Raw genomic sequence first — 17,769 nt, forward strand, 5'->3', positions numbered from 1 at the left:
ATGCAGAAGCTATATTATGTGGTTTAGGATTTCTGATGGTTTTGTGTATTTAAATCTAATGTATATTCCTGGTTTCCATCCCTGGTAGGATAAATATACCATTGATCAAAATCATATGCATGATAGCTAAATATATGTTAATAAATTTTCATGTTAAAATTAGAAGTCAATGCATACTGAATGAATAAATGAAGAAGTTTACCTCTCTCTTTCTAGCTCTTCTAAATAACCAGTGCTTTCTCTGCTTCCATTCATAAATCCTCTTCTTGGAAATGATCCTATGGGAACAGGACTGCACTCTCCTGAAGGGCTTGACACAGACCCTTCCCAGTTCCCATATGAACGCATAGACACCTTTGGCCTTAACTTCACTCCAGGGAAGTTACTACTTTCCAAGTTCAGTTCTGGGTAACAAAGAACAAACATTTTCAGAGCTGAAATTGAGCAGCACAAATCTAAAAGATCATTTCTATCTTAATTTCCTACTTCATGAACAAATCTATGACTTTTTTGATGGAAACATTTAAAACATTTTGCTTTAGGATACAGAGAACATAATGTGAACAAAACCAATCTTAATGGTACAGTTAGAGAATACTAATCCTCTAAATGAGGAGATGCCCAAACTACAATCCTGCCAACCAGAACAGTATCATGACACCAGTATGCCTGCCTATCTTCGTTTAGCCCACACCCAGGGCTAAACAATAGCAGTTTTTCTCTCACCCAATGTCCCTTCCCCAAATGAGGAAGGGAATTGGAAAAAGGAGAGGGAGACTTGCAGAATAAAGTTAACCAGATTTAATGAAATGAAGAAATCAATATAAATGACCACACAAAACAGACAAAAGTATACTTATCTACAGATCACTAGCAAGTTGCTCTAGCAATCACAATGAGGAAGAAGGGAAAAGAAACAAGGAGAGCAGGAAGAGCCCCACCTTTTCCCAGCAAACCCTCTCTTTTATAGTGAGCTTGATGTCAATGATATAGAATACACCTGTGGGCCAGCCTGGGTCAGCTGCCCTGGATTTAACTGCTGAGGGCCTTGATCACCATGGCTGGCCACAAACTGAAACCAAATCCAATGAAACCAGGACACTGCCTTTCTTAAAAAACAGGCAGTATGTGGCATAAATATCATATGCATTGCTCTTGTGTCCCACTTCCTAATAGTTTCTTTCTCAGGGATCCCACAGATGCTCTGCCATCATGTAAATGATAAGTGTTTCCACCATAGGGGCCTAAATGTAGACAGCCTCTACAATATTTCTGGCTCTGTGATAGGGATAACAGATGTATGCAGGGAGTCACTGATCCAGGCTTGCTCTGCACATCTCATAACAGGATGGGTACACATTTCACCACACGCTCTAGGGAAGGGGGCATCAATTTTCAGCATGACAGATACAGTTTTAGTAATGTGACAGGGAAAGGGCAGGGCATGTAAATGAGTTCAGAAAATTAGTGGAACTAATCCACCACTAATTTAAACAATTAAAAACAGTTTTTTCATTAAGAAGTGAATAAAGTATAAGATATATCAAATGCAATTCACATGAAGCCTTGGGGTAACAATAGCAAAAGCACAAAAGCAACATAAGAACACATTATTTTTTGAAAATGTGTCTTAAAATAATTGGCAAAAAGTAACAGACACTGAGATTATGCCTAACTTCCAAAATTAGCACTGGAAAGAAGATACAGCTGAGTTGGAAAATTTTATCCTAAAGCAACAACAACTAAGAAACAAATGAACCTACTTAGAGCATAATTCTAAATTTACCTTTAAGTCGTTCCATTAAGTCAGTTTGTCCAGAAGATGCCATTGTCTCATCTTCAATATTTCCCTGTAGCTGTTTCAGCACCTCCTATAAGAAATTAAGGATAATTAAGAAACTCTTACAATAATAAACCAAGGTAAATACATCTTATCCTGCCCTCAAGTACACATTTATGCAACAGCTACTGTGACACTGATGTAAACGACATTTAATGCAAGCAGTGATCAAGTGTCATAACTTTAATTTCCATCAAATATATTCTACAGTATTTCCCAAACACTGTCACAACATAAAGTCTATATTAAATAATTCACCTTCTCTGATAACACAATTTATCAGTTTATTTAAAAGTTCTTCTCAAAGCAAATATCACTTACCTCTAATTTACAGATGGAGAAAAGGAAGCACAAAGTACAGTCAAATTTCTTCAATTTCTGAGTGATTTCAGAGTGTAAGCTAAACTCCTTTCAGATCAAACTAAGTGAGTAATTACACTCAGACCATTAATGGGCCTTCACTCCATGGGACCAGGCTGGAGCTAGACCAAAAGTAAACCCCCCTGAAACACATAATATGAATACTGGGTCCTCAATGTAAGTCATATACAGATCTGTTCATCTATAGCCAGCTGCACAATGGAATGCACTGGGTTTACATGGCAAGGTTTTGGTAGCAGACGGAGTCTGCAGGGGTAGCTTCTGTGAGAACAGACCATGGGCTGTCCTGTGCTGGACAAGGTTGATTTCAGCCAGCTCTACTGGTCAAAGCTGAGCCAACCAGTGAAGCTGGTGGCACCTCTGTGAAAATCTATTTAACAAAGGGTAAAATGCTGCACAGGCAGTGTGTGAGTGTGAGAAGCAAGGGGGGGGGGGGGGGGGGGGGGGGGGGAACAAACAACAAGAGAAACAAGCCTGAGAACACCAAAGTCAGTGAAGAATAAGGGGGAGGAGGTGCTCTGGGCACTGGAGCAGAGATTGCCCTTGCAGCCTGTGAAGAGGACCACACCAGAGCAAATATCCACACCGAAGCCCATGGAGGGCCTCATGACAGAACAGGTGGATATTCCCTGAAGGAAACTGCAGCTCATGAGAAGGAACCACACTAGAGGAGGCTCTCCTGACAGGAACTGCAGACCATGGAGGGCTCACACTGGAGCAGGTTTATCCTGAAATACTGCAGCCCATGGGGAATACCCATTCTGGAGCAAGGGAAAAGTGCAAAGAGGAAGGAGCAGCAGAGAACCATTATGAACTGACTGCAACTCCCCATTCCCCATGCACCATTGGGTGGAGGGGAAGGGGGGGAAATAGAGGAGTTGGGAATGAAGCTGAGCCTAGGAAAAAGGCTGGGGTGTGGAGAAAGTGTTTTAGTTTTTGTCTTTGTTTCTCACTGTGGTGGGTTGACCTTGGCTGGACACCAGGTGCCTGCAAGCTGCTCTATCACTCCCCGTCCTCAACTGGACAGGGGGAGAAAAATGCAATGAAAGGCTCATGGGTCAAGATACAGACAGGGAGATCACTCAGCAATTACCATCACAGGAAAAAGAGATTCAACTCAGGAAAATTAATTTAATTTATTGCCAATCTAAATCACAGTAGAATAATTAGAAATAAAAACCAAATCTTAAAACACCTTATGCCCACCCCTCCCTTCTTCCCAGGCTCAACTTCACTACCAATTTCTCTACCTCCTTCCCACAAATGGTACAGGAAAATGAGGAATGGGGGTAACATGTAATGGATTGACTGTAATCTCTGCTGCTCCTTTCTCCTCATGCTATTCCCCTCTTCCAGCATGGGGTCCAACCCACAGGATACAGCCCTTCACAAACTTCTCAAAGTGGGTCCTTCCAATGGGCTGCAGGGTAGATATCTGCTCCACTGTGGACCTCCATAGGGACAACCTGCCTCACCATGGTCTTCACCACAGGCTGTGGAGGAATAATCTCTGGTCCGGCACCTGGAGCACCTCCTCCCCCTCCTGCTTCACTGACCTTGGTGTCAAGAGAATTGTTTCTCTCACATATTCTCACTCCTGTCTAACAGCTGCTGTTGCAGAGCAGTTTTTAACCCTTTCTTAAATGTTATCACAGAGGTACTACCACTGTCCCTGATTAGCTCAGGTTTAGCCAGCAGTGGGTCCATCTTTGAGCCAGCTGGAACTGGCTCTATCAGACATGGGGGAAGCATGGGCATCTTCTCACAGAAGCCACCCCTGTAGCCCCCCCCACTACCAAAACCTTGCCAAATGTCCACATTTAGCCTGCACCCAGGGCTAAACAACAAGCAGTTTTTCTATCACCCAATGTCCCTTCCCCAAATGAGGAAGGGAATTGGGAAAAAGAGGGAGACCTGTAGGCTAAAGTTGAACAGACTTAATGAAATGAAGAAATCAATATAAATAACAACACAAAACAGACAAAAGTATGCTTATCTAACAACTGGCAAATTGCAACAGAAATCACAATGAAGAGAAGGAAGAAGAAGGAAAAGGAAGAAGGAAAAGAAAAAAAAAGAGGGGGAAAAAAAAAAGGAAGGAAAGCAAGAAGAGCACCCACCTCTTCCCAGCAAGCCCTCCCTTTTATAGTGAGCATGATGTTAATGATATAGAATACACCTATGGGCCAGCCTGGGTCAGCTGCCCTGGATTTAACTGCTAAGGGCCTTCATCACCATAGCTGGCCACAATCTGAAACCAAATCCCAATGAAACCAGGACAGGATTCCACCCCTTATTCTACATCATTTACATCAAATCACTACTATTTTCCCCATCCCTCAACATACATACACATCCACATATACACACAGATATTCTCTCCAGTCCATGAGTTATCTCTCCAAGAAGTCCATTGAATCAATTCAGTCCAAACCCACGGGTTCCATTTCTCAGAATATTTCTCAGGGCAGGAAAAACATTGGTGTGGGATCCACTCAGTTAGCAGCTCAGGACCAGGCCTCAATACAGCGTTATGGACTGTTGAAGTTGGGCACAGCAGGATAGTGTATTACATCTTGATCTTGCAGTTGGTGTATCTACTGCAGCTCATGTTCAAGGTCTGGGGTGATTCTTACTGTAATAAATTATGCGTAGCAGTATACAATTATTGGCTATTCTCACCCAGAATCAAATCTCCTTGGGGTACACATTTAACTTCCCCATCCTCCTGCAGCATCCACCAGGTGCACCCAGGTCCTTGAGCAAAAGCAATTCCACACATAGGTTTGCCTTTGCTCAAGGCAGGGGTAATCCAAACTATTTTCCCCAACCTATTTCCTCCATGAACCACAGGGATTTTATCCCCCTCTACAGTGCACAACAGCTCGGATTGAGCAGGACCAGCCCGGTTGACAGATCCCCTGGTATTAACTAACCAGGTGGTCTTAGCTAAGTGTTCATCCCAATTTTTGAAAGGCCCATCACCCATTGCTTTCAGTGTTGTCTTCAACAGCCCATTACATCATTCAACTTTCCCAGCAGCTGGTGCACAGTAGGGGATGTGATATATCCATTCAATACCATGCTCTTTAGCCCAGGTGTCTATGAGGCTATTTCGGAAATGAGTCCCCTTGTCTGACTCTATTCTGTTCAGAGTGCCGTGTCGCCACAAAAAATCTGCATTTCAAGGCCCATAATACTGTTACAGGCAGTGGCATGAGGCACAGGGTATGTTTCCAACCAGCCAGTACTTGCTTCCACCATTGTGGCCACAATTGCAGCACAAGTTTCACATTCATGGATGACCTCTGCAATACTGTCCATGGTCAAATCCATCCCCTGGTCACAGGCCCATCTGTATATGTTGCATCTCTGCCTTGATGGCCTGATGTATTATGGGCCCACCAAGCTAAAAATAGTTCACCTTTATGCTGCTAGTCCAGATCTACTTGAGACACTTTGATCTTAGCAGCTTGATCCACCTGCTGGTTGTTTTGCTGTTCCTTAGTGACTCGACTCTTTGGTGCGTGAGCATCTACGTGACATACCTTCACAACCAGCTTCTCTCATCAGATAGCAATATCCTGCCATAATTCAGCTGCCCAGATGGGTTTGCCTCTGCGCTGCCAGTTGTTTTTCTTCCACTGCTTCAGCCATCCCCACAGGGCATTTGCAACCATCCATGACTCAGTAATCAGGTAGAGTACTGGCCATTTTTCTCACTCAGCAATGTCTAGAGCCAGCTGGATGACTTTTACTTCTGCATACTGACTCCACTCACCTTCTCCCTCAGCTGCTTCCGCCACTCATTTCATAGGACTCCACACAGCAGCTTTCCACTTTCACTGCTTGCCTGCAATACGACAAGATCCATCGGTGAACAAGGCATGATGCTTCTCATTGTCTGACAGTCTATTGTATGGTGGGGCCTCTTCAGCACACATGACCTCCTCCTCTGGCAACATTCCAAAATCTTTGCCTTCTGGATAGTCCATGATCACTTCCAGAACTCCTGGGCGACTGAGGTTCCCTATGCGGGCCCACTAAGTAATCAATGCAACCCACTTTCTCCACATGGCATCAGTTGTACGATGTGTAGAGGGGGTCTGTCCTTTAAACATCCAGTTCAACACTGGCAATCTGGGTGCCAGGAGGAGCTGTGCCTCAGTGCCAATTACTTCTGAGGCAGCTGCAACTCCTTCTTAGGCTGCCAGTATCTCTTTTTCTGTTGGAATATAACAGTCCTCTGATCCTCTCTATCCCCGGCTCACAAAACCCTAGGGATCGACCTGAAGTCTCCCCCGGTGCCTTTTCCCAGAGGCTCCAGGTAGGACCATTCTCCCTGGCTGCAGTATAGAGGATGTTCTTTCCTTCTGGTCCCATCCGGACTGGTCCAAGGGTCACTGCATGAACTCTGTCTTGTTTAATTTGCTCAAAAGCCTGTTGTTGCTCAGGGCCCCATTTAAAGTCATTCTTCTTCCGAGTCACTTCATAGAGAGGGCTCACAATCTGACTGTAATGGGGAATGGGCATCCTCCAGAAGCCTACTACACCTAGGAAAGCTTGTGTCTCCTTTCTGTTAGTTGGTGGAGACATGGCATTATTTTATTACATCCACTGGGATCTGATGGCAGCCATCTTGCCACTTGATCCCTAAAAACTGGATCTCTTTTGCAGGTCCCTTGACCTTTCCACGTTTGATGGCAAAACCAGCTTCTAGAAGGATTCGAATGACTTTTTCCCCTTTTTCAAAAACTTCTCCTGCTGTATCACCCTCTACAATGATGTTATCAATGTACTGCAGGTGTTCCGGAGCTCCACCCTTCTCCAGTGCAGTCTGGACCAGTCCATGGCAAATGGTGGGGCTATGGTTCCACCCCCAGGGCAGTCGATTCCAAGTGTATTAGATGCCCCTCCAGGTGAAAGCAAACTGTTGCCTACACTCCACTGCCAAAGGAATGGAGAACAACACATTTGTGGTGTAAAACATGGCATACCACTTGGCTGCCTTTGACTCCAGTTCATAATGGAGTTCTAACATGTCCTGTACAGCAGCACTCTGTGGTGGTGTGACTTCATTTAGTCCACAGTTAGTCTCCATTCCCCATTAGACTTTCACACTGGCCGCATAGGACTATTGAAGAGGGAGTGCGTTTTTACTCCTTGGTTCTCCAGTTGAGAGATCAGCTCATGGATGGGGATCAGTGAGTCTCTTAGTCCGATATTGCCATCGGTGGACTGTAGTAGTAGCAATAGGCACCTTTTGCTCCTTGATCCTCAGCAGCCCCACAATAGAAGGGTCCTCTGATAGACCAGGCAGGGTAGACAGCTGTCTAATTTCTTCCGTCTCCACAGCCACTACACCAAACACCCACCGGTACCCCTCACGTCCTTGAAATACCCTCTTTCTCAGGTAATCTATACCAAGAATGCATGGGGCATCTGGGCCAGTCACAATAGGGTGCATCTGCCACTCAGTTCCAGTCAGACTCACTTCAGCTTCCAATACTGTCAGCTCTTGGGAGCCCTCTGTCACACCAGAGATACAAATTGATTCTGTCCCTTTGTAGTTTGATGGCATTACGGTACATTGTGCACCAGTGTCCACTAGAGACTTATACTGCTGTATTTCTGATGTGCCAGGCCATCGAATCCACACAGTCCAAAAAACACAGTCATCCCTCTCCTCCACCTGGCTGGAGGCAGGGCCCCTCTAATCCTGAACATAAGTGGTAGTTATCAACACTTCGGTTCGCGTGGCTCACATAGATTTGATCCCCATTATTCACATCTGGTAAATAGGGATCCAAAGTTCATCTATGCTGTCTGGAGAGCTTCCCATTGGAAAATGGAGCAACAAATTTCCTGGAAGAAGCCCCACTCCTAATCGGTTCACCTTGTAACTCACGTACGCTTGTCCGTAAAGCCGAGATAGGTTTTCCATCCCGTTTCCTTATGTCTTCCCCATCGTCGCACAGGAAAAACCATAGGGCACCTCGTGATGTGTACCTGTAGAGGGGTTTTTGGAGGAGAATGGTCATGTAATGAGCCAGAAGTATGAGAGTATGGAGTGAGGGCCTAGCTGCGTGACAAGAGTCATGTAGTTAGTGTCAATAAGCTGACCTTGGAGAGAAGAAATGAGGAAAAACAGCAGTTGAGCAAACAAGAATTGAGGGAGTAGCCGAGGGGAGCCGAACACGGAGGAGAAGAAACAAGAACTGATGGAGCCAATTAAGAAAGGACCAGTGGCAGAGCAGTAACCAATCAACACATCAAAGAAGAGTATGCTTGAAGTGTGGACAGTAATATTAACCAATAGCAATGTACATGCTTACAGCCAGGGAAAGTACAAATGTATAAAAGGGACAGCTTATGCTTAATAAAGAGTCTTCACTTTGATTCACATTGGATTGTGTGCAGTCCTGTTTCTTCTCCTCATGTACCATCTCTCCCGAGTAGGTCTTGCAAGGGAATGCTGTCTCCTGATGGCTGAGACATTCTTCGGTACAAGTGGGGAGCAGGGTCTGTCCTCCATCTGGGAAAATTTCTCCAACACCTCACCAAGCAGTTCTGTGGATTTCTCAGACAGTTTGTCCACAGCAGAGACGCTGGCCCGTGGGGAGGAAAAGAGATTGTCTGCATATTGCCAGATCCAATTATCTATGTCACCCACTGTTGGTGCATCGGCATCTCCCCAGCTAAATAATGCTAATGAGTTGCCATACGACAGTGGTGCGGTCTGTACCCACTTGCACCATATGGGTCCGGTAACTTTGAGTGCATCTGGATCTACTGGTGTGTGCGGGTCATCCAGGTCAGCAAAAATCAGCTCCCGCACAGCTATTTCCCTGAGATTCTTGACACCTCTCTCATTGGTTGTCCACTTGCCTGGGTGGTATATGACATCATCCCTAAAGGGATACCTGTTCCCTGCACTTCACAGGAGTTGCCGCCAGATAGTGAGGGGCTCTGCACCACTTGCAAGACCCCTATCAATACCCACTTCTCTAGCCATTGGTCCCAGCTGCTTGGCTTCTCTACCCTCTAACTTGAGACCATCAGCTCCACTATCCCAGCAGCAGAGCAGCCAAGTAACAAGTTGCTCGCCTTCATGATGGCTGTAATCTCTACTTATATCTCGCAGCTCATTCAGGGATAGGGATCAAGTGGTTACCTCTGGCTCATCCTCCTGTGATGTCCCTGGTAGGCCATCACAATCTGCTCTTTTTGTCATTTTCATCTTCTCTACAGGGGCAACTGATACCAGCACTGGTTGAGTCCCTAGGTTAGCTGCATCACCCATCACTGGGGGCTGATTAGCTGCAGCCCTTGTTGCCAAAGTCTGGGTCATCGCAGCAAGTGCTTCCTAGAGTTGAGTAATCACAGTGCCCAGTGCAGAGATCTGAATAGCCTCTGGGGTAGCCGAGATGCCTGCTGTAGGGACTAGCAGGGTCGGAGTATCTGCAATTCCAATTGTGGCTTCCTGGAGTAGCTACGGTGTCTGTTACAGTGGTTACAGCAGCTGTGCTGTATCTGCCTTTATACTCATGTTAAGCCAAGAGCAAGAACTGAAAAACATTCAAAAGGCCTAATAATATGAGCATGGCGGTCGAAACATCCCACAGGTATTCAAAATTTTCAAAAGCCAGTGAGATCCACTTCAAGGGAAAAAGAACATACAGGTCACTCAATTCCCATTCCATAGAAAGAAGAAATGGGCACAGTTCCAAATGAATTTATAATACCATAAACCAATGCCAAACCACATAGCAGAGGGATACCTTTAAGTCCATGCCCAGAAGTGACAAACCACATAAAACTAGTAATAAACAGCAGCACAACCACAAATTTGATTAGCCATCCCAAAAGCAACTATAAAACCAAACACCAGAGAATTCCACCCAGCAGCCCTGCTACCAACAAGATGAATGCTCATATCAAAAGCGGTCAAATCTGTGAAAACTTCAACCCTCTAAGGCTCTTAGAGCAAAAGTCTATGGTTCTCTCAGGTGATCTATTTACATTGGGTGCCAAATAAACTGCCTACATTTAGCCTGCACCTAGGGCTAAATAATAGCAGTTTTTCTATCACCCAATGTCTCTTCCCCAAATGAGGAAGGGAATTGGGAAAAGGAGGGAGACCTGTAAACTAAAGTTGAACAGATTTAATGAAATAAAGAGATCAATATAAATAACAACACAAAACATACAAAATTATACTTATCTAACAACTAGCAAGTTACTCCAGAAATCACAATGAGGAAAACAGGGGAAAAACCCCCACATCTTCCTTGAAAGCCCTCTCTTTTATAGTGAACTTGATGTTAATGATATAGAATACACCTGTGGGCCAGCCAGGGTCAGCTGCCCTGCATTTAACTGCTAGGGGCCTTGATCACCATGGCTGGCCACAAACTGAAACCAAATCCCAATGAAACCAGGACACCACGTAAACCCAATACACTCACCAGCCTACTCTATTCTTAATTGGCAATGAATTCATTTTCCCAAGACACGTCTGTTTTGCCCATGACAGTAATTGATAAGTGATCTCCCTGTCATTATCTCAACCCACAAGCTTTTTCCTTCTATTTTATTCCCCTGTCTTGTTAGGGAGGGGGAGTGAAAGAGCAGCTGGGCGGGCATCTGGCAACTAACCAAGGTCAACCCACCACACTGCACACTACCTGCTGAAACAGACACAGCCTTTAGGATCAAGTCTGGTATGATAAAAATCACTACTCAGAAAATCTCAGCTGCGCTTTTGCTTTTAAGTACATTCGTGGGCATTCTCATTAGCCATAGGGCCCAACCATCTCTATATGTAACATATGCCCTATCAGCAAAGTCAGACAAACAAATAACCTGAAGGGCTCTTACATTATCTGACATAAGGTCAGATAGCATTTGCAGACAGCAATCAGCTTAAAAGCCTAAAAGGGCAATGTTGATATGTAGAGTGGTCTTTGGAGTATTTCAAGTTTCTGAAAGACCTGTCAACTCAGATAAATTTAGAAATAGCTAGCAGACCCCTTTCTCCTGAGAACAGCAGTGTGATGCAGGAAAAAAAAAAACACACAAACAAAAACAACCCAAACATCCAACCTTTCCTCCCACTTCCTTCTTAGAAGTCATCTTCTCACCTCTCTGCATGACAGTTCTGCTATTTCAAAGATCATGTTCACGATACTTTACTACGTTATGAGTCCTCTTGCTTCAAGAGCCAATATTAACAGCTAAGCAAAAATACTATCACCTTTTCCTGTGTTACCAAATTACATGACTGAATAATGTCCAGGTAGCTAAGGACTGCTCTCTCTGAATATGAAGTAACAGCAAGTGCTAAACATCAGCATACCAGATGACATTTCTCAAATTTCTCTGTTACAATTCATTAGTTGAGTTGCTTTTTTATTTTGGTCAAAACATAACACTCTCCATTATTTCTTTTCCATAGATATACTGTTTAGAAAACAATGCCATTATTAGGCTATGTGTTCTGGTTTAGAGCTTTACCTTTGTCTGACAAGTACAAGTGGTTGTTTTAACCAGAAGGACTTAAATATGTAAAAGTACTTGCAGGAAAATTACATATGCATAAATTGGGTACTGCAGACATCTGTTTGGTGGAATAGCAAAAATAAGAAAGTGAATGCTAAACTTCATTCAATTTAAATTCTGTATGTTGACAGTATAATACTACCCTTATGTTTAACAGATAACAAATAAAGGAAAACATATAAGGAAGCAAGTGAAAACTTGTCAGAGAAGTTTGGGTATGGAGGTACCTAAGACTTAGAAGATTTCTCATCTCTCAAGCAATAAACTGAAATAGTGGGGATTATACAGAAAAGAAGCACTGGCTAACAAGTCATATTTGCTTGAATTGCTGCAAAGAGGGAACCTATCACAGGAACTTAATGATCCACAAACAAACAAGATGTGACTGGCTAACAAACTGATGAGACTTGACAGAAGGGAAATCATTTGGGTGACCTTTTCATTATGCAAATCTCATGGCTACTCTAGTAAAGGAATTCTCTTTCTTAGGCTGTAATCTGCTTTTACTTAAAGCCAAAGGGGTCATACCTAGATTTTCCCAGTTGCTGAAGAGGGTGGAACAGGTTACACATTATAGTTATAAGTACAGCAATTTCATACTCTAGTTACTTTAGAACACTTTGATGAATATTACTTCTGACATTTCACTATATCTATTTTATCCCTTTGTTCCTCTCCTTGTTGGAGGACTTCAACTTACCAGATGTCTGCTGGAAATATAATACAGCAAAGAAGAAACAGTCTAAGAGGTTCCTGGAGTGCGTGGGAGATAACTTCCTGACACAGCTGGTGAGGGAGCCAACTATGGAAGGGGCCCCGCTGGACCAGTTGCTTGTGAACAGAGAAGGACTTGTGGGTGATGTGATGGTTGGAGGCTGTCTTGGGCACAGCAATCATGAAATGATAAAGTTTTCAATTCTTGGAGAAGTAAGGAAGGGTGGTCAGCACAACTGCTACCTTGGACTTCCAGAGGGCAGTCTTTGGCCTGTTTAGGAGCCTGGTTGACAGAGTCCCTTGGGAGACAGTCCTGAAGGGCAAAGGAGTCCAGGAAAGCTGGACACTCTTCAAGAAGGAAATCTTAAAGGCGCAGGAGCAGGCCGTCCCCATGTGCCAAAAGACGAGCCAGCAGGGAAGAAAATCAGCCTGGCTGAACAGAGAATTTTTAGCTGGAACTCAGGAAAAAAATTAGAGTTTATGACCTTTGGAAGAAGGGGCAGGCCACTCAGGAGGACTACAAGGATGGTGTGAGGCTATGCAGAGAGAAAATTAGAAGGGCCAAAGCCCAAATAGAACTTAATCTGGCCACTGCTGTAAAAGGCAATAAAAAATGGTTCTACAAATGCATCAGCAACAAGAGGAGGGCCAAGGAGAATCTCCATCCTTTATTGGATGTGGGGGGAAACATAGCAACAAAGGATGAGAAAAAGGCTGAGGCGCTTAATGCCTTCTTTGCCTCAGTCTATAGTAGTAAGACCAGTTGTTCTCTGGGCACCCAGTCCCCTGAGCTGGAGGACAGGGATGGGGAGCAAAATGAAGCCCCCATAAGCCAAGGGGAAATGGTTAGCAGCCTGCTATGCCGCCTAGACACACACAAGTCTATGGGGCCAGGTGGGATCCACCCAAGGGTACTGAAGGAGCTGGTGGAAGTGCTCACCAAGCTATTTTCCATCATTTATCAGCAGTCCTGGCTAACCAGGGAGGTCCCAGTTGACTGGAAATTAGCAAATGTGGCACCCATCTACAAGAAGGGCACGGATCCTGTGGGAAGCCTATTATGCCAGAGCAAGAGCCAAGACTCAGATGATGCCACACACCTGTGCCAGAGCAATCAAGAGATGTGATGCCACACCCAGCAATCAAGAGATAAAAGGTCTCCAGGCTCAAGGAGAGAGGGTCTGCTAAGAGTTCTAAAGCAGTAGCATTATTATCATTCATGACCACTACAGCAAAGTAACAACTCCACAACATTCCTCAGAACAAGCAGGCATAGATTGTAAAAACCACTCAGTGCCTGAGCTCTGTCCAGCCCACTTCAACATTGGAAAGCAGTCTGCAACATTTGGCGCCTGAACAAGGGACCTACTTTGCGAGCGAAGTCCTACAGGACCAGTGAGAACCCCAGGAACTGGTGAGTTCCACGATAACAGTAAAGATGGGACAGGCTGCTAGTTCCCAGGAACCTGTGAGTTCCATAATGGCAATAAATATGGGACAGGCTGGTCCCCAAGAGCATAAGCTCCATACTGAGATATTACAGCGTTTACTGTGAGAACAAGGCTATAAGGTTCAACTAGTGGAATTAATGCAACTGTTGATATGGATCAAAGATAACTGTACCTGGTTCCCTGTATCAGGGACCTATGACGCAAAGATTTGGGTAAAAGTGAGGGATGAAATAGAAAAACTAGGAAGAACATGGAGGGTTGTTTTCACAGCACTCTCTGCACTTCAGCCTGTGGAGGAGTGTTTGAAATCTCAGGCATCCACACCTATTAATACCTTGGTGAATGTGAAAGAGCAAAAGGAGCCTGCAGATGAAACAATCCCTGGAGAATCAAATGATCTTTATAATCCAGATTTCACAGGATTAACATCAGCAAAAGAAACGGCTGCTGCCGTCTTTCCTGTGCAAAAGATCTCCCAGCCAGCAGCAGTAGCGGCAGCGACTACGGCCAGAGCACCGACAGCTCCTCTGTATCCTGTGTCTGCTAAGCCACCTATTGGTTTCTCAAAAAACCCACCAGAGTTTCATGTAATGAAATCTGAAAAGATACCGGAGTCTCATACAATGAAATATAAAACGCAAGCAGAAAGATGCAGAGAGGAGGCTGCTCGTAATGGAGATCTGGCATTGCCGTCAGCATGGTGAGTAATATACTGCCCAAATCATCCCCCTGAATATGAATACCTCACCTATGAGATGATTAAGGAAGTATGAAAGGTGGTAAGAGATTATGGCTTGCATAGTAATTATACTTTGAATTTAATAACAGTTATTGGGGACTCATATACTATGACTCCACATGATTGGAAATCACTCTTATGAATTATTTTAACGCCTGCACAATATTTGGTGTGGCAGGCAGAGTACCAGGAGGCTGCTGCTATGGACAGTTTGGAAAATATGGATGACTTAAATGAATATTTGGAAATTAATCAGTTTTCAACACCAGAAGTACAGGCAATGCTACCTTGACAACGACTACAACAGATCTCTGCATTAGCTGTAAAGTGTTTGAAACGCATGCCGGAGGTAGGGAAACGCCAACCCTCTTTTGCAGCTGTCAGACAAGGAGTCCAAGAACCCTATGTCACATTCATTGACCATTTACAAACTGCATTAAGCAGACAGATCGTTGATGAAAATGTATCAGAAACACTGTTATTACAACTGGCATATGAAAATGCAAATGCAGATTGCCAAAAAGTTTTAGCCCTTCTAAGAAACTCTTACAGAAGTATAGCAGAATTTATCAAAGCCTGTCAGAACATAGGCACTGAAGAGCATAGGGCTACTTTAATTGCAAGTGCCCTAGCTCAGCAACTTGTTGTGGGACGAGCAGAAGTAAAATGTTTTGAATGTAACCAAATAGGACATATTAGAAGGAACTGTCCAAATCTGAGAAAGGATGAGCAGAGAAGACCTAAAAAACCCAAAAGAGTATGTCCTAGGTGTAAAAAGGGCTATCACTGGAGCAATCAATGTCGACTGAAATTTGATAAAGATGGAAACCCCATACAGGGAAACCAGAAGAGGGGTGCAAGGGTCTGTTGTGTACATACTCAATCCGAGAACAAGACAAATGAACAGCCTCGGAACACGTTGCCAGCGGGTTGGATCTGGCCTCAGCCACCGATACAAGGCTCAATGATAAGAGAATATGAGCATTCCACATATCATCCAAAGAACTTATGGAATACAAGCTTCCAAGCAGTTGCAGGACCTTGAGACTGAATCTAGTTCTGAATGGCCCTTTCTGTCTAAACTACAGTGGCTGAGGAGAAGAAAGAGAGCAGTATCTTGTGGAATCTTTGAAGAAATGAGATATCTGGAGCTCATGATAGTCAATGATCAAAAAAAACCTAAAAACAAAAACAAACAAACAAAAAAAAAACACACAAAAAAAAACACAAAAAAAAACCTAAAAAAAAAAAGGGGGGGGGAGGGTTTACAGGCAGAGCAATGTAAACTAAAACTGCTTTTCAATACTTACCTGGTTGATCCTGCCAGTAGCATATGCTTGTCTCAAAGCTTAAGCCATGCATGTCTAAGTACACACGGGCGGTACAGTGAAACTGCGAATGGCTCATTAAATCAGTTATGGTTCCTTTGGTCGCTCCTCTCCCGCTCCTTGGATAACTGTGGTAATTCTAGAGCTAATACATGCCAACGAGTGCTGACCTTCAGAGATGTGTGCATTTATTAGAGAAATCTTTACTGCCTTATTTGCTGGTTTAACATCAGACTTTATTGGTAAACTTACTGCTTGTGACACACATGTTACAATAAACAAAAAAGGGTGAAATGTGGGAAGCCTATTATGCCAGAGCAAGAGCCAAGAGGAACAGCTGAAGCTACTTGCTGCTCTTGCTGAATCAGATGATGCCACACACCTGTGCTGGAGCAATCAAGAGATAAAACGTCTCTAGGCTCAAGGAGAGAGGGTCTGCTAACAGATCTGGCCCACAGGTGTATTCTATATCATTAATATCAAGCTTGCTATAGAAGAGAGGGTTTGCTAGGGAGAGGTGGGGCTGGTTTTGCTGTCTTCTCTTCTAGCCTCCCTTTTTCTCATTGCTGATGAATGGTATTCCTGGACAACCTGCTACAACTCTGTAGCTAAGTATACTTTTGTGTGTTTTGTGTTAGCATTTATATTGGTTTCTTTATTTTATTAAATCTGTTTAATTTTAACCCACAAGTCTCCCTCTTTTTCCCAATTTCCTTCCTTGGTTGGGGAAGGGACATTGTGTGAGAGAAAAACTGCTATTGTTTAGCCCTGGGTGTGGGCTAAACGAAGACACAGGGCCACAGACATGTTCCCTCTTTAGTACAGAAATATCCCTAAGCTCCAAGTCTGCAATTACTGTGGAGATTTTACTATGTTGTTTTTGGTCCATCAAGAAACTATAATCCACTGTGCTCTGTCTGACTTGATTTCTTAGCATAAATTATATCAGATACCTCAGATCACCTAGAAATCAGATTTCCAATGACAGTTTTGAAACAATGCTACTATTCTGATGTATAACAATGCACACAGAAATACCTAGCATACTCAATTCAAGATTCAAATGGAAACATTTCAGTTACACCACAGTTTGCTATTATTGAATAGGTTACAGGTACTAAGCAATTCCAGATCAAGTATATCTAATTCAACATAAATATTTCTCTTATGTCTTGAATGCTTTATTTTTATATTGCAACATCTTAATATCATTCTTCAAAAAACATTATTTCTGTATGCCTTGCTGAAACATTCTACTGTGTGTGATGTCAACTAAAAATCTCTTCCCCAAAGATAAAAGGGAAAAGGCAAGACAAAGCTAAAAACACTCTCTTTCTTTGGAAACAAATTAGGAAGTCCTGTTATTTGACACAGTAAATATCCCCAGAAAACTGTTCAAGTTTCTGGTACCGTAAAGTAAAACGGGTCTCCATTCAATGCATGCATCTACTACCATGTACTCGATCAATCTCATATATAAATATACATTGTATATGTGTGCATATATATAGCTTATGAATTTTGCCATGTATCAAGGATCCCTGGAAATGTTAGGCTTCAAATTTTGCTTTGTATGCACATGGATTATTATATGCTGTATTTTATCATGACATAATAAACTAAGTTTTGTGCCAGATACAAAAATATCTCCTGTGATCTTTCTGTGCATTATAATGCGGACTATTAAACACTGATGATCAGAGAAACAGACAGCTGATCAGAATAAAGCAGGGTTTCTTTAAACACTGAACAGGC

General features: G+C 43.4%; 1 protein-coding gene across 2 annotated transcripts in view; it reads right to left on the reverse strand.

Annotated features, from left to right (window-relative positions):
• LOC137675690 (adenomatous polyposis coli protein-like) overlaps nt 1-17,769 on the reverse strand; it is a 256,623-nt gene that overhangs the window by 182,833 nt on the left and 56,021 nt on the right. For both annotated transcript variants that reach the window (XM_068421865.1, XM_068421864.1), the window contains exons 3-4: nt 1,787-1,871; nt 203-404 (exon numbers count right to left, since the gene is read on the reverse strand). In XM_068421865.1, coding sequence (XP_068277966.1) covers nt 203-404; nt 1,787-1,871 — 287 coding nt within the window. The remainder of the gene's footprint in view (nt 1-202; nt 405-1,786; nt 1,872-17,769) is intronic.

This window comes from Nyctibius grandis, chromosome W (genome assembly GCF_013368605.1).
Source record: "Nyctibius grandis isolate bNycGra1 chromosome W, bNycGra1.pri, whole genome shotgun sequence".
NCBI lineage: Eukaryota > Metazoa > Chordata > Aves > Nyctibiiformes > Nyctibiidae > Nyctibius > Nyctibius grandis.